At 40.3% G+C, this 17,315-nt stretch overlaps 1 protein-coding gene across 4 annotated transcripts in view; it reads left to right on the top strand.

Moving 5' to 3' along the window:
- tmem117 (transmembrane protein 117) overlaps positions 1–17,315 on the top strand; it is a 54,181-nt gene that overhangs the window by 13,492 nt on the left and 23,374 nt on the right. For 2 of the 4 annotated variants that reach the window (XM_028585148.1, XM_028585149.1), the window contains one exon: positions 16,683–16,815. In XM_028585148.1, coding sequence (XP_028440949.1) covers positions 16,683–16,815 — 133 coding nt within the window. Of the gene's footprint in view, positions 1–7,244; positions 7,318–11,532; positions 11,556–16,682; positions 16,816–17,315 lie in introns of those variants that run through there. The other 2 variants (XM_028585151.1, XM_028585150.1) reach the window with 2 other exon arrangements.

The raw sequence follows: 17,315 nt of genomic DNA, 5'->3' as shown, positions 1-17,315 counted from the left end.
GGACTAAACTGCCAATTGATCAATTTGGAGTTTTGTTAAGAAGTTTCAAAAGAGGGCAAAAGCAAAAACCACCTCTCCGTTATGTCATTACATCACTAATAAATGTTGAAGATTTGTAATCTACCTTTAAAAAATGCAAACTGACTGATATGTACTATGAATATATGAATATGTACTATATGAGTATACAATTCAATTCAATTTTTCAATTCAATTTTATTTATAGTATCAAATCATAACAAAAGTTATCTCGAGACACTTTACAGATAGAGTAGGTCTAGACCACACTCTATAAATTCCAAAAGCCCAACAATTACAGTAATTCCCTCAAGAGCAAGCATTAGCAGTGGCTATTGCGACAGTGGCAAGAAAAAACTCCCTTTTAGGAAGAAACCTCGGCAGACCCAGACTCTTGGTAGGCGGTGTCTGACGGGCGGTTTGGGGGCGTGATGAACAGTGGTGATAACAGTCACATTAGAAGTCACATTGACTTTGAAGGTTATCGTGGAAGTTCATGTCATAGCAGGGCACATCGTGTCATACTGAGTAGTGCAGTCTCCTATACCGGATCCTGACTACTCTGTGCGTATGAACATCACAGCATGGCGTTGCGGGTGGTAAGTGGCGCTGCAGAGCGGGGGGGAGGCTGCGGATGCAGCAGGACGCAGCAGGATGCAGCCGGGAATGCAGAGAATCGCAGAGCATAGCTCTGCGAAGAAGAGCTATAAGGACTCCGGGAGTAAACTCCCCAGAGCTAGATTAGTAACAAGCATTTCTGGGACAGGATGCATACAAAAGTAACAAGTAGAGATGAGAGAGCAGCTCAGTGTGTCTTAGGGAGGAACAGCCTCCCCGGCAGTCTAGAGTTGTAATAGCATAACTTAAGAGAGGCAGGTTAAAGAGAGGTGCCTGGTCGGGCTAGAACTCCCCCCAACCGGGTCGGGCTGTACTGGACCGCCTCCCTCTACTCTCGCTTGATTATTAATTATACAGTATAGAAAAAAAAAAAAAAAAAAAAACTGATGACTACGAGGAGAAGCAGTGGGCCGGGTTAGGTGGACGCTTCAACTCCTCGTCCCTAACTATAAGCTTTATCAAAGAGGAGGGTTTTCAGTTTACTCCTAAATGTGGTAACGGTGTCTGCCTCTCGAACCCCGACTGGGAGCTGGTTCCATAATACTGGAGCCTGATAGCTGAAGGCCCTGGCCCCAGTCTACTTCCAGAGACTCTAGGAACCATAAGTAGCCCCGCATTCTGGGAGCGCAGTGCTCTAGTGGGACAATAAGGTACTATGAGCTCTTCTAAGTATGATGGTGCTTGACCATTTAGAGCTTTGTAAGTCAGGAGGAGGATTTTAAATTCAATCCTATATTTCACTGGAAGCCAATGCAGAGAAGCTAATACAGGAGAAATATGATCTCTTCTCTTAGTTCTCGTCAGAACACGTGCTGCAGCATTCTGGATCAGTTGGAGAGTCTTAATGGACTTATTTGGGCAACCTGATAATAAGGAATTGCAGTAATCTAGTCTAGAAGTAACGAATGCATGGACTAGTTTTTCAGCATCGTTTTGAGACAGGATATTCCTAATTTTGGCAATGTTACGAAGATGGAAAAAGGCTATTCTTGAGGTTTGTTTTAAGTGGGCGTTGAAGGATATATCCTGATCAAAAATAACTCCTAGATTTCTGACAGTAGTGCTGGAGGCCAGGGTAATACCATCCAGAGTAACTATATCTTTCGAAAACGAAGTTCGGCGGTGCGTTGGTCCTATCACAATAACTTCAGTTTTGTCTGAGTTTAACATCAGGAAATTGTGGGTCATCCAGGATTTTATATCCTCAATACACGTTTGAAGTCTTGCTAACTGACCACTTTCATCTGGCTTAATTGACAGATATAATTGGGTATCGTCTGCGTAACAGTGATAGTTAATCGAGTGTTTCCTAATAATATTACCTAGAGGAAGCATATATAAGGAAAATAGAATTGGTCCAAGCAGTGAGCCTTGAGGAACGCCATGGCTAACTTTAGCGTGCTTGGAGGGTTTATCATTAACATTAACAAACTGGGATCGTTCAGAGAAATAGGACTTAAACCAGCTTAGTGCGATTCCTTTAATGCCAACTAAGTGTTCCAGTCTCTGTAACAGGATAGTATGGTCAATAGTGTCAAATGCAGCACTAAGATCTAGTAGAACAAGAATGGAGACAAGTCCTTTGTCTGCAGCAGTTAGAAGGTCGTTAGTAATTTTCACCAGTGCCGTCTCTGTGCTATGATTCTTTCTAAATCCTGATTGAAAATCATCAAATAGACTGTTGCTATGTAGAAAATCACATAACTGATTAGCAACCACCTTCTCAAGGATCTTGGATAGAAAGGGAAGGTTAGATATAGGTCTATAGTTTGCTAAGACCTCAGGATCTAGGGGTGGTTTTTTTTTTTTCAGAAGAGGTTTTATCACAGCAATTTTAAATGACTGCGGTACATAACCTGTTAGTAAGGACATGTTGATCATATCTAATAATGAAGTGTTTACCACGGGTAACGCTTCTTTGAGTAGCCTCGTTGGGATGGGGTCTAAGAGACAGGTAGACGGCTTAGCTGAGGATATCTTTAACATTAATTGTTGAAGGTCTATAGGATAAAAGCAGTCCAAGTATATGTCGGGAGTCGTCGTTCTTTCTAGCGGTCCTGCATTTAAAGATGAACTGTTAGAAGTTAAGGGCAAAAGGTGTTGAATTTTATCTCTAATTGTTATAATTTTATCATTAAAGAAGCTCATGAAGTCATCACTACTCAGAGCTAGAGGAATAGATGGCTCAGTAGAGCTGTGGCTATCTGTCAGCCTGGCTACAGTGCTGAAAAGAAACCTTGGGTTGTTCTTGTTTTCTTCTATTAATGATGAGTAATAGTCTGATCTGGCCTTTCTTAGGGCCTTCCTATAGGTTTTCAGACTGTCTTGCCATTCCAAACGGGATTCCTCCACTATACATCATAACAAGGGTTAAAAGACAATTTCACACAAACATAATTTACATGTTTCCAATACATAGGCCTACTACAAGTTTGCTGAGGGCTGAAACTGTAATTATTTTAATTATTAATTATTATAAGTATATAAATTATCAGAAAAGCGTGAAAAATGCACATCACAATTTGCCAGAAGCCCCTTGTGATGTCTTCAAATTGCTAGTTAAATCTGCCCGGATAGCTCGGTTTGTGGAGCGGGCGCCCATAGGGGTTTACTCCTTGACCCAGAGGGCCCGGGTTCGGCTCCAACCTGCAGCCCTTTGCTGCATGTAGTTCCCCCTCTCTCTCCCCTTTCATATCTTCAGCTGTCCTGTCAAAAATAATCTTAAAAAAATAAATAAAAAATTGCTAGTTAAGTCCAACCAAAATGCAAAAGATTTTCAATTTACGAAAATATAAACTGAGAAAAGCAGCAAATCCTCACATTTGAGAAGCTGTAACCAGAGATTTTTTTGGCATTTTTCCTTTTATCTTTTTGTTTAACAGTAGTTGCAGATTTGTCTGTGGATCGACTTATCCTTCAATTGGCTAAGTGTTGCTGTACTAAATTGAGGTATATTTTCGATTCTGCATACAGTATTTGAATACTTTTGACTGTTCTCGCATCTGTACAGTGTATCGCCAAGAAATCCAAAAATAGCAACATGACCCTGGGCTGATCTACGTATATGGCTGATCTGCAGTTATCGGCATAATTATCAGCCTCATGACTATTCAGCCTTTAGCAACCTTGTGGTGCCCTGTAGAGCTGCATGTTTTACACTCTCCTTCAGTAGCAGGCCAGTCTCAGTTCGAGGCTCAGAGGCTGTCCCCTTCCTCTGTAAATAATGCATGATTGCTCTGATGTCAGATCACTGCTGTCCCTCTGCAGCCTAAATTTATACTTCTGTCTTACTTTGTGTAGCTGCTGTCTCTTGGTTGATGTCTTTGATGCATTTCAGTGTCTGGGAATCCAACAACAGCATGGGTCTATTTTCAGTGAAAAAGCTCTGTTGGACCAACTGTACCTGCTCAGCACCAAACTGCAGAAACAACGTTAGCAACTAGCTTGTGTACATAGTGGAGCATTTAGCAGCTAAAAACACATTTTTCCCAAGGATTTGGTGGAGACCAAAAGAGATCTTAGGGTAACAGTGAATATTATACTTAAATACACAACATGTCCAGAGGCAGGACTCCAAATGAATGCTATTGTTGCTCCTTGTCGGCTAGATGAGTATATAGGCAAATGTTTGCTAACACGTTCACTATATCAACTTTAAAAGATGAAAATATGTCAATGTGTTTATGGCATGTTGCGCTGCCCTCAAGGGGCCACAATCTTAACTAATGTTGAAGTGCAGTTTGGTTCTTATCTTGTGTAGTTTAACACAAATCATTACTAAGAGATACAGGTACAGTATAAAACACAAAGGTGTTTGCACAGCAGACAGGGAGACAAAGCCACAGAGTAATAATGACGAGAGCTACCAAACAAAGGACACCAGCCAAAAGGAAATTGCTTATTTAACTGAAATGTATGACTCCTTTGGTCCGGAGCCAAGCTATGAATAACACAATGAAATGATCTAACAGGCCTCTTACAGGAACAGGTACAATGGTACAGTGGCCCAGTAGCCAGCGCTCTGTGTCTCGGCTCTACTTGCTGCAGTCTCCCTGTGGAGGGAGTTCTGTTGTCACTTCCCAGCACTGATTTATTATCCAGACACTTAGTTACAGAGGAGGTCAGCTCTGGGGACGCTGGTGGCCTGTAGTCATGGCTATTCCCACACCACCCTGTGATGCTGCGGCCCAGCAAATGTGTGATGAATGTGGATGCTAGTGTATACATGCTAAGTTCCAGGCGTTGCTGATGCTCTCTGCCTGTGCTGGGTTTGAGTTTGAGGGAGATGTTCATTAGGTTCCCTAAGGAGGGCAGGAGTGTTGTTGTGATGCTTCAAATCAAAACAGGATACAGTAGACCTGCATACTTAAACCTAACCTATAGATGCAAGTACACGCTCAAAAAAAAGAAATAAAAAAAAAAAGAGTGGAGCTGCCCTTGACTTGAATACAAAGAGCATCCTTTGAGATGGAAAGACTGTGCTATCAATAGTCCAAGAATCAATATGGATATCACTTACTATTTGACCAAACATGAGCCATGTTTTGGTTTTTCAAGGCCTGGTGTTGACTTCTTTCGTTGTTAATTTTGATCACATTTGCCATGTGCGTTTTCCACTCCAATACACTACAGTCAAAATGTTTGAACAGGAGGTGTTGGTGGGTGTTTTTGCAGATTTGTTTTGATAAGACTGTAACAGGAGTTAATCCCACCTCCACTGCAAATAAATAATAGGGTGATATATTCATTCACCTGTGCTTTCCTGTTATGATACAGGTGCAGTTAAGTCGGACCTAAACTGCACATACTGTATACAGTATGTGAGACCATTTAAAGGGAGAAATTAGGTGTTTGGTCGTTTTGCCCTGTATGGAAGGATCTGCTTGTTATTTTATGGCACCCATTTATTCAGGTTTTCTCTTCAATTTGTTACCTGTCTGTAATGTGATTGAGCAAATCAGTATATCTATCTATCAAACTGATTAGTGGATTAATCCATCAACAGAAAATGACAATCTGCTAATCATTTTATTCATTAATTCTTTCCTCTCTTTTATATCTTCGTAGATTTAATTATTTTGGTGTTGGACTGTTAGCCGAATTAAACAAGCAATATGAATATGTCAACTTGTTTTGAAATTATGAAGGACATTTGTTAGTTTTCTTTACATTATATTGACAAAACCATTAATCAAGAAAATAATCAGTAGAATTATTGATAATAAATATAGTCGTTAGTTGCAACCCTACATGTATTAATGTCTTTTGACATATATTTTGTCTTTCTATCAATCAGACTACCATATGTACTGATTTTACGAGGTACAGCTGTAAAGCACAAATGAGGATGAGACCACTGATGATTTATATTGCGGCTTGGTAACAACAAAAATGATGACAGAAAGTCAATAAAGTCCAATAAATTTAAAAATAAATAACATGTTTTTGTAGTGCAAAACATGCTATGATGCCTTTACACTGATAGCAATGTATCAGCCGCAGTAGTTTCTTTTTTAATTCCATTTCCAAAATAGTGCAATTTACCAGCATACTTTAGGCCATATAGGTAGGTGTACCATTAACATTAGCCACTGGTGCATGTGTAACAGTGATACAGCCAAGGTAACTAGCCCAAACAGTCATGCATTGGATCCACTCAGTCACCCAATTACCCCAACCCTCCTGTTGGCTCTGCAGCACAGCCTCCTGTATTGGTCTCTTTTCAAGGCCAGCAGCTTCCTCTGGAATTGCTCACTAGCCACAATATACAGCACTGGGTCCAGGCAGCTGCTTAAACTGCACATGGCCTCAAATAACTCATAGGAGGCATAGAGGACGTTGGTGTTAGATGGTGTGACCTGGTTATTGATCCTCATGAACACCAGGGTGATGATCATGACGTGGTACGGCACAAAGGCAACCGCAAAAACGAGTATGGCAGCAGTGATTAGCCGCAGGGGCTTCCCTCCTGCCCGCTGGGCTCCTCTGTGCCTTCCACCCCTCGGGAGACGCCTCAAAACACGAACTGTCTTTATGTAAAAACCCAGCATCACGCTGAATGGTAGCATGAAGCATATTATTGTTCTGATAATGGTGATTGTCTTGACATAGATAAAAGGGCCCTGGATGTGGTCCATGCACACAGTGACGTTTTCTGGTCGCTTAATAGCAAAAGTTACAAACAAGTCAGGAATGGAAGTCAGGACCAACACGACCCATGTGCAGACTGAGCACAGTTTGGCTTTACCCATATCCCACCAGCGGAGAGAGCTGATTGGGTGCACCGTCCCAACGTAGCGATTGAAACTGATAAGAGTGAGGAAGACGATGCTGCCATAAATGTTGATGTTGAAGGAGATCTTCTTGAACTGGCAGAAGATCTGTATGTCTTTGAGGTGCGGCCTCTGCAAGGTAAAGTAGAGGGAGAAGGGGAGGGTGAGGATCCAGGCTGAGTCACACAAGGCCAGGTTAAACAAGAAATGATTGCTGGTGCTTGAGATTTTCCTGAAGCAGGAGTAGTTGATTAGAGCTGCTATGTTTCCCAGGATCCCCACAGGAAGGGCAAAAGAGTAGAGAACCAGCAGGACGTAGCAGAACCACTGGCCGTTCTCAAACTGGCTGCAGAATACTCTTGATTGGTTGAGGAACTCCAAAAGCATCTCTGGGATTTAAGGAGAGGAGGTAGAGTCATTTTGCAACTTCATTATTTTTAATAATTTAATATGTTTTGACTAGTAAAAGAGTAGTCCAGCATTTTAGTATTGCACTCCCATAAAGTTGGAGGGTTTGCGAGAAACTGATTGTAAGAAGTACTTCCATATTTATTTCTGCACCTCCAGTGCCAATCTTCCATACTAATACACAAAGCAATGTGCCCTGTATGTAGCGAGGTGGAAGGTAAGAGTGTAAAGGTTGGGGTGGTGGATGAGCAGTACTTTTGACCTTTGTGCAGGAGACTGGAGTTTGCATTCGGTCATAGACCTGCAATTAATGTTTTTTGTTTGTTATTAAACCATAACCACAAGATTGCCTGACTCAAAGCAAGTGTTCCTAGTTGTCTAACTTTAACCATACATTAACTGTAGTTTATTTCTCATATCAATCTTTTAGTAACCTTAACCACCATAGTTCCAATGTGCAGATATTGCAGAAGGTGAGGATTTCAATAACACTGGCATTGGACTTAATAAAAAAACAACAACATTGATTAAACATAATCAGAAGTTCTTATTTGGCGATGTCTTTGAAAAAGAATAGTCAAAATCAAGAGTTATATTGCTTTTCAGTTTGTAGTATAGGAACACTGATTCCTACACTTCCCATAATGCAGCTTGATTGTATCTTTTGTTACACACTCAATGACAAGTTAACTCCCATGTCTTTCAGACACAAGCTTTCCGGTAAATGTCGCTTTAAATAATTCTTTTGTCAAAGCTACTACAGAGCCACAGAAGACATTTTCTGTTTTTTTAGACTGCGTAGTACGCGCTGTGACTGGTACATTGACTTTGACATGTAAAAATAGGTGGGAGTGCCCATTTAACACATCATAAATCCAGTCAAACAACACTGACAAAGTGTTGATATTATTTATTTTAGTTGGCTTGAACTGTCCAATAGGGATAGTGTAAAGCATACAACAAAACAGTCTTGAGGCACGACCAGTCATTAAATGGTTTGTTGATTTTCCTGTGAGAGGATTAGTGTCCAAGATTTATGCTAAACTGACTCATTATCATCTACTTTCTGGTATTTAAAATCTACAAAACACCGGTTTTATTTTTCAGGATTTTAATAACTTCGGAGTATTTATTAGAAGGATAAGCCCCTTCCAGAATAATGTAGGCCATAGTCTGTTTTATTGACTCTGACAGTAAGCCCTGTTCTTAGAGAGTACTTTAAGTAAGATGTGTTCACCCACTCTCTCCCAGGGCCCTTTTTATATTTACAGTAGCTGTCACCATAGTCTCTGAGCGTCACCAGCATGTGTCCAGGAAGCGAATGCTTGACTGTCTGCTGCGAACAATGCAAACTGGGGACTGTTGATCTATTGCCTTCAATATGTCAGCCTATGTTTGTACTTGATCACAGATAATACATTCATTTTGTTCAGGTGAGCAGATCTTAACAAATAACTTTTAGTACAGTTCAACCTAGATCATGTCTCCCTGTCAGTACCCACTGACAGACAGAAAAGGCAAAGTTTTTATATCCTATTTTGTGATTATTTAGTTTAATATGTGTTATTTAAGTATTCATTTTTTATCATACAGCTTCACTGCAATGATAATTTTAGAAAGTATAAGGATGCTATGTAATGTAGACAGTATGGATATACAGTCCTGTGACAAGTTTATTAGTTTATCGTATCATAAATTATTTAAAAGTTTAATACATTTTATCTAGAATATTAAAAGTGTTCAGATGGTACTTACCTCCTTTAGCCGTGTCAGACTTGTTGCTGTTGAAGAGCGGTATCATGATGAATGGAGACGTTGATCACATCTCAGTTGCCTTCACTCCTCCTGCTGTGTGCTTCTCATCTGTCAGGAGCAGTTGGTGCACTGCCTTCCTTACCCCTGAGACTGTGTGTGTGTGTGTGTGTGTGTGTGTGTGTGTGTGTGTGTGTGTGTGTGTGTGTGTGTGTGTGTGTGTGTGTGTGTGTGTGTGTGTGTGTGTGTGTGTGTGTGTGTGTGTGTGTGTGTGTGTGTGTGTGTGTGTGTGTGTGTGTGTGTGAGATACAGAAAACAAAGTGTCTGCAGTGTGTCTCAGACAATCAAGGGATTTAATCTGGACTGAGTGGGAAAGAAATTACTGTAAATTAAAACACAGTCTCAGTTGCCAGTTTATTAGGTACACCTAGCTAAAACTAATGTAGACTAATACAACAGTCCTGCAATAAATCCAGCATGTCCTCATACCTAAATGACATAAAAGGTCTGAATAAATCTTCCCTTCATGAAGTTTATAATGTTCTGTCAGTATGATGCAATACAGTTCAACAGCACTACAACCGGCATTCTCCAAAATATTCATACAGTTGAATCAACACCTTTCTAAAACAGTTACCACAAACACTAAAACATTATCACCTTCATGAAGGATTTATTGCAGAACTGTTGTATTAGACTACATTATTTTTAGGTGTACCTACCTTGGAACTGAGCGTATAAAAGGCACTGAAGCCCCAGTTTCTTCGATTGAAAAGCGTGTATCACAGGATATGTAACAAAGCAGGTATCTTGGTAGGCTGCTTAGCCTAAACGATTGAGCCTAATGCTCAAGGCTGCCGCTGCAATGTATCCTCACCAAACGGTTAGTTGTTTCTGTTCCGCTCAGTGCGGCCATTAGTTTTACTAGAAATGGGCTGTTGAGGATAAATAGTAGGCTACAAATGCTAATAATCGGGAACAACTTGCACTAAATTAGAGCTGCAAAGATTAATCGATTAATCAACTCTTAAATTAATCGGCTAACTATTTTGATAGTCGGTTTGAGTATTTTTTTTAAAGAAAAAAGTAAAAATTCTTTGATTCCAGTTTCTTCTCTCTTCTGTGACAGTAAACGGAATATCTTATAGTTGTGGACAAAAGAAGACATTTGAAGACGTCACCATAGGCGGAGTTTGACATTCGAGCAAGGGGGGGCAAAAAAACCAAACAAACTCATTGTAGCAACTGAGACCTGGGGAACACAGCACGATCACATATGGACAAACAAACATGCTAAATAAACATAGGTTTATTTTTTTAAGCAGATTTGAATTTACATTGTAACAATTTAAAACCTCGAGCTCAATTTAGTTAAAAAAAGAAGTCCGTAACGCATATAATTCTTGAGCGACAGATGCAAAAAATCTACAACAATCTCTGTCCCCACAGGGCAGGCACAGACACAGCCGCTCTGCTGCTGCGCAGGCTGCACGCTTCTCTGTTCACAACGCTGCCTGTTCTGCTTAACGTGAAAAAGCTTAACGTGGTTTAATGTACCTCAACAACTTTCACCAAATTTATCATGGCCATATCTTGAAATGAACACTTATGCCTGTCAAAAGAACTTGACAGGCTATGGCGAAGAAAAAGCGAGGAAAAAGCTTGTACCTAAACAATGATTACCAAATTTCTCTCATATTGCTCCTCATAACCACTGAAAACTGTCAAAATATCTAACCAGAAATGTGGTGATGATTGATCGTTGTTTAGGTATATTAAACCACGTTAAGCTTTTTCATGTTAGGACTTACAAAGCCCATGAGAACCGTTGGGAGTCAACCAACAGCTGCTCCGCTGCCCTGCTGAAAATGTGAAGCAGAAACGCTAAATGTCAGATAACGTCCATAATAATTGGACTTTGGGTTATATTTTTTGACAGTTTTCTGTGGTTATGAGGAGCAATATTAGAGAGAAATTTGGTAATCATTGGTCATTGTTTACGTACATTAACCCCTTGACGCCTGAATTTATTCACAATTATATAAACAAAATATTATGTGTGTTTCTGGCTCCAAGCTGATGCTAAATTAAGTTGAGATTGTTAATTTGTCTAGCATATGGAATAGATATAAATTTAGGTATGATGCAAATTAGCGACAACAGGCATTATGGTAAAATTCTTTACAAAATGGTAAAATTAATAAAACACATAGTAGATTTCATTCATGTCACAAAGTTGTTAGAACTTCTAAACTGTAAATGACAAATACATGGATCTTGACAACGGCAAGAAAGAAAACACTCTCCTACTCCCTAACATTGACAGTAGTTTCTTTAGGTTTAGGGGTAGGGTTAGGTTTAGGGGTAGGATTAGGTTTAGGGGTAGGGTTAGGCGTAGGGTTAGGGTTAATTTTGCTTACGTGAAACGGATGTATCTCCCACTCCGACCGGTCCTACGAGAAACCAGTGCACGCAAAAGGTTCCGAGGTATGTATCGCATGTAAACAAACCGGCATTGCGGGGAATATACACGCTATCTCGCCTGCTGTCGGAATGGAAGGGGTTTGATGCAAATTAGCGACAGTCAGCGTTAAGGGGTTAAACCTGACCTGCGCGAAAGAGAAAAAAACGTATGCGTCATTGTACCCAGCACTTCTGGAAATGTACCTCCGAATGCGTCTCTGTCCCCAGCACATTTCAAACCAAACTGACGCCCGTGGGCACGGCTGTGTTGGAGCACAATAGACAGACGGTGGCAGAATGCCCCGACACTTAAATTCAACTAACACGTAGGTTAACAGTGAACAATCAGTGTTGGACCTCCAGTCTGTTGAGATGCCTCTCCAAACGCAGAAACCAAGCGCAATCGCACCATAAAACGTTAAGACATGTTAAGAAAAAAGATCAGTATTTTGCCGTAATCCAATGACATGAAAACAAGTCATCCACAGCGATCAGTAGATTCACAAACAGAGTCACGGTGTATCCAGCAAGGCCCTATACGCGTCACATTCACCAGTCAGCTCCAAACAGGTGAACGAGGTGAACTTCGCCGTTTAAACAAAGTGGAATAAAACGTATCAAAGTCCAAATCTACACAAAACGCGCACTCAATTAGTAAGCTGACAGCAAATTTATATACATGGCATTTAGGCAACCTTTATTGTAACGTTGGCACGGTAAGATGTCCCGACTATTGCAACAAATTATTGTTTTTTGCGTCCTGCATATGCGTCGACAATGGTCTCAGGTGAGAGGCAGAGCCCTGAAAAAATATTATTTTTACTAAAGCAGTATATGAAATCAGATGTATTACCTATCCCCATTTAGTTGTTTTGTGTTTTTAAAGTATTTATAAAATATCTGGTTATGTCAGAAGTAATTATTCCACTCATTTTTGAAACAATTACCCCCTGGTAGCTGAAACGGAAACCCCCGCAAACTCCGCGCATGGACGTCACCTTGGGCTTTTGGGAAACACTGATCCACATTTTTCAGCATTTTCTGACATTTTATAGACCAAACAACTAATCAAATAATCGAGAAAATAATCAACAGATTAATCAACTATGAAAATAATCCTTTGTTTGCAGCCCTACACTAAATTCAGATACAGATGTGTCATTTACATGACACAAGAGGACACAGTTAGAGGTCCTTTTAAATGGTGTAATGCTTTATTTCCAAAGACTAGGGTTGTGTTGGACACCACCCAGCAAAACTAGGACACAGTTTGTTGACCGTAAAGACACTGGTACTCATCTGTATGTTGCACATCTGTATACCTACCAGTCAGCTCTGGTGTGTGTCTCCGTTTATCACCACTAGATGGGGACACAGCTACATGATTTTAATTTGGAAACAACTTAGAGGTGGATATGATCTCATCCTTAAGACAGCACTATAAATAGCATTTGAGGAATAATACTTTGAATACTGTAAATTAGCATTTAAACTGTAATTGCATTCTTTTGATTGATACAGCAGCTTGGTGAGTGGGTGTGTTTGCAGTGTGGGTGAGTGAAAGTAGGAAAGATCAAAAAGTGTGTCCCTCTGTTTTAGTTTTTTGTGTGCCTGTGTTGGTGTGGCTGCCTTGTCCATGTGTGGTGGTGTTGTTGTTGTCCAGGCTGAGCCTCGCAGAAGGCAGTGCTCATGAATCACACCTTATCGGGGTCCTCTGTCGGGAACTGCAGTGACTCAAACGACTTGGCTGAATAGTCTTGAATCTCCCCTAGTTACATCCTGCCCATATAGGAGGCGGCCGTGCTCGCTGACGTGGCGTGCTACTTTAAAAGTCAGATCTGCCGATACACACTGCGCTTCTACATCTAAGCCAGGGCTCATTGGTACTGGAGGCAATTAAGTTCACCCATGCAAGTCAATTCAATTATGCATCTGTGATGAGCCCTGAAATACCACAGAGCAAGACGTATGGTGTAGCCTCACACTAGGCCACTTTGCTTTTGCTTCAACAAAAAAAAGAAAGAAAAAGAAATAAGGTTGACTCTTGTTATTAAGGGTATATTAACGTTTAAATTCTCTTCTGTAAAGCTCATAAATAAACAACTGAAGATTAAACAAACATTGCAAATGTGTTATTTACTAAGAAAGTAGTTTCTTCGTAATATATTTGGACATACAACAGGAGGTTCATTTATTATAACTGCACTTTAACTCAAAGACCCTCATCTCCATCGGAATCTCAACATCTTTGTTTTTATGTGCGCTGCTGTAAAAAAATAAGTGAACAAGCTGAGATTGAACAGCATGTAAAACTATAGGAGAGTGAAGCAGCCAGGCTGTAATGGGGAAAATAAATGGAGCATTCTGCTTTGCTGTCTTTCTGGCAGTGTGTATGGACACAAACACGATGAGTTCTCAGAGGAGCTGTAACTCAGAGGGAAGCTGGAGAAGAGAAAAACAAGGAGTTGTTCCTGGGAAGATGGCCGCTTCTGTGTGCGTGCGTGCGTGCACGTGTGTGTGTGTGTTGTAGTGGAAATAGTGGTTCATTGCTAAGCTTATAGAGGATTTCTTTTTTAACAGTCATTTGACTAACCTTGAAGCAGTTGATGGTTGGAGGTTCACTGCAAGAGGACTTAAATATTGGGGGTATCTGCCGATACTGAGCTGATACTTATATTTACCTAAACGTTGATTAAATATGTATCTGGCACATTGAATTAGCAGTGGTAGCCTTCTAAATACTACTGAATCCTGAAATGAATGTGACTTGAATGCCTTTCAAGTCAGAGGACAGATGACAGAGGACAGAGGAGATGTTTTGCTCTGGTGGAGTTGCTAAAACTACAAAAAGGTTGTTTTTTCCCTCAGAAACAATCTTTGGCAGAGTACAGACACCGACTTGTAGAGAGCAGTAGGGCTGGGTTAAAAAATAATTTTTCCGATTTGAAACAATCTTCATTTAAATGATCTGATATCGATTCATAAAATCTCAAAATCGATCTTTTAACCCTAAGAGACCCGCTGGAGCCCTGGCAATCTCGGTCGACATTACTGTCTTTAAGATACTCCGTTTTAAGCTAGGGTGGAGATATTTGTATCCCATGAAACTAGAAGGGAAGGGGGCAAAATAATGCTCCAAAGTTAGGCTGAATTTTGGCGAGGGAAAAACTAGCACAGGCATTAATTTAAAGGGGCACTTACACATCATGATCAATTTCTTCATCATGGGGAGTTCTACGTGTGTTAAAAGTGTTGTATAATGTCTTCTGTGCCTCTGGAGGGAGCTTTGTCAAGTCTGAGAAAATAACCCAGATTATGTCACAATGTGTGGAGACTAAAAACTTTGAATAGAAAAATGTTCCAACGAAACAAACTGGAGCAGGGAGTTTGAAAGACATGAGCATTTAGGCAGGGAGAGTCAAACAGGAGACTCTCGACAGACTGCCCGCAAGGCAGCTGACTGGGATAGCGGAGGTAGTGCTACCGCTAGCACACTCATCTGCTAACGTGTATGCTGTCGGCTGACCACTATGGGCTGTGGTGTTGATTTGACAATGTTGTTTTATAATTTTGTATTTGAAAAAAAGGGTACAGTAGACATGATTGATTTTTGAAAATGACGTTTGTTTACTAATTACAGTGGCATTACGATGTGTCCTGTTTATTGTCTAATATTTCCCTGACTGTCTGAATAGAGCCATAGAGCAGTAAGTCTTTAGTTGGGCGACGTACCAAAGAATTTGTGGAAAATGCTGTAATGGTATTTCTGTAAGACATGGAAACAATTTGAAGGGATCCTTCAATGTGGTTTTAAAAATTGGATTAAGTTTTGTTTGCATGATAATTCATAATGTACATAATAAATACAATGTCATATTTTGGAAAAAGGTTAGCTAATTATGCTTCTTCTTTCATGAACATAGTTTTTTTCCATTTCTGCATTGTTCAAAACACAAATGTAATATCAGTTGAAGAATAAAGCAATGTAACAAGTTGATTAAATTAAGCTTTAGTGTGTTTTGTTGTTAATGTGTTTTTGCTGTCGATGACAGTTAAAAAGATGCTATTGGTTGCATTATGGTACATTTTGGATACAGTGGTTTTGAAGCTTGACCCACACACAGGGTTAAACATATATCTGCCTCTGCAGCTTAAATTCTAACCTTTTTTAAAAAAAAAATTAAAAAAATCTGTTTGATTTTATCTATTTTATTTGCAAATCTAATTTTGACCCAGGTCTGAATGGTGGTAAACAGACACCCAAAATGTACAAAGTAGATTGCTTCTGTTACATGAGCAGTGTGGGAGGTACATCAAGGACTATTACATTATGCATCACACATGTTATTTTTTTGATCTCTCAGTAATTTATACTGCACTTACGCAATGCTTTTTCATAATGCCACTCTCACCACAAAAAAAAGTGAGCCCTTGAATTAAAGGTACAAATATTTTTTTTATTTGTCATTCGGAGCGGCCAAAATAAAAAAAATAATAAGTCTGTCATTATATTTATAGCTAGCCACAGAGGAGCTAAACGCACTTTCAAGGTACAACAACACGCTAAAAGTCACATAATAAACCTTGTTGTCTTCATGAAATTTGCTGAGCGCCACCACCACCAGAGGACAAGCTCGTGTGATTATGTGTTCTGTGCAGAGGGCTGCGTATCCGAATCAATCTCATGCTCTGCCAGAGAGATATTTCTCCATAATTTGATTCCAAGCCTGGATTGTATATATATAAAAAAAAAAAAAACACCACACCTCACAAATGTTTGAATAATTTCTCTAATCATGCAGAACTCAAATCATGAAACAAAAGCGAGCATCAATCCACTGACAGCGTGTCCAACAGATGAAATGATGTGTATGTGGAATATTTTCTGTTTGGGTTGATGATGAAACGGTGACAGCTGAAATTGGTCCGGGGGATAAGACAATTACTTCAAGGCAGTGGAAGTGACACCTCAAAGTGGTCTTTAATCTTCATTCCGATGCCTAAAGGGCACATGTCTGATAGAGTAGGACATTATTGATCTATGTGACTAATTTATTTACTTTCATCCATTTTCGTGGCCATACATGTTAGCAGGTTGACATGCTGTTTGAACCTCCACTGACAGCGGTGTCCTTGTCATGCTCCCTTTAGGTCGATACCTGCGGCTGAAAATGTTCCGCGAGGATCATGGCTCCTGGATGACCATGTTCTTCAGCGCCATCCTCTTCCTCTTCATCTTCTCACACATCTACAACCTTTTCCTGCTGATGGCTGGGAGCATGGAGTAAGCCATTCAATCTCTCTCTCTCTCTCTCTCTCTCTCTCTCTCTCTCTCTCTCTCTCTCTCTCTCTATATCTATCTCTCTCTCTCTCTCTCTATCTTTCTATGGCCCGTTTCCCCCATTCTCTGCTTCCCATTTGTAAGAGCCACTGTACCTTTGACTGGCGTGATTGATCTTAACGTTTTGCCTGAACAGAGACTCAATAGCAGTCTAATTAATCAGCCCAGACTTTAAATCACATGTATAGGAGCAGGCAAGGGGACAGTGGTTAATCCTAAAGATCACCTTCAGCACTCACACTTATTCTCCCATGGTCTTGACTAGTTTTTTGACACATCTCTGGCCAAATACCAAGATGTTTTTGCCATGTCTCTCTCATTTAATGCCTTGGTTTTTCGCTCCGGTTGCCCCGGCTTACCTGCTGAGAAACCACTGCGCACTGCAGAGCTTGACACCCATGCATCAAGCCTAGTGACAGGAATCCGTTTATGCATTTGCAATG

The sequence above is a fragment of the Perca flavescens genome, chromosome 8 (assembly GCF_004354835.1).
Source record: "Perca flavescens isolate YP-PL-M2 chromosome 8, PFLA_1.0, whole genome shotgun sequence".
In the NCBI taxonomy this organism is placed as follows: Eukaryota; Metazoa; Chordata; class Actinopteri; order Perciformes; family Percidae; genus Perca; species Perca flavescens.
This window is presented reverse-complemented; position numbering and strand designations above follow the sequence as displayed.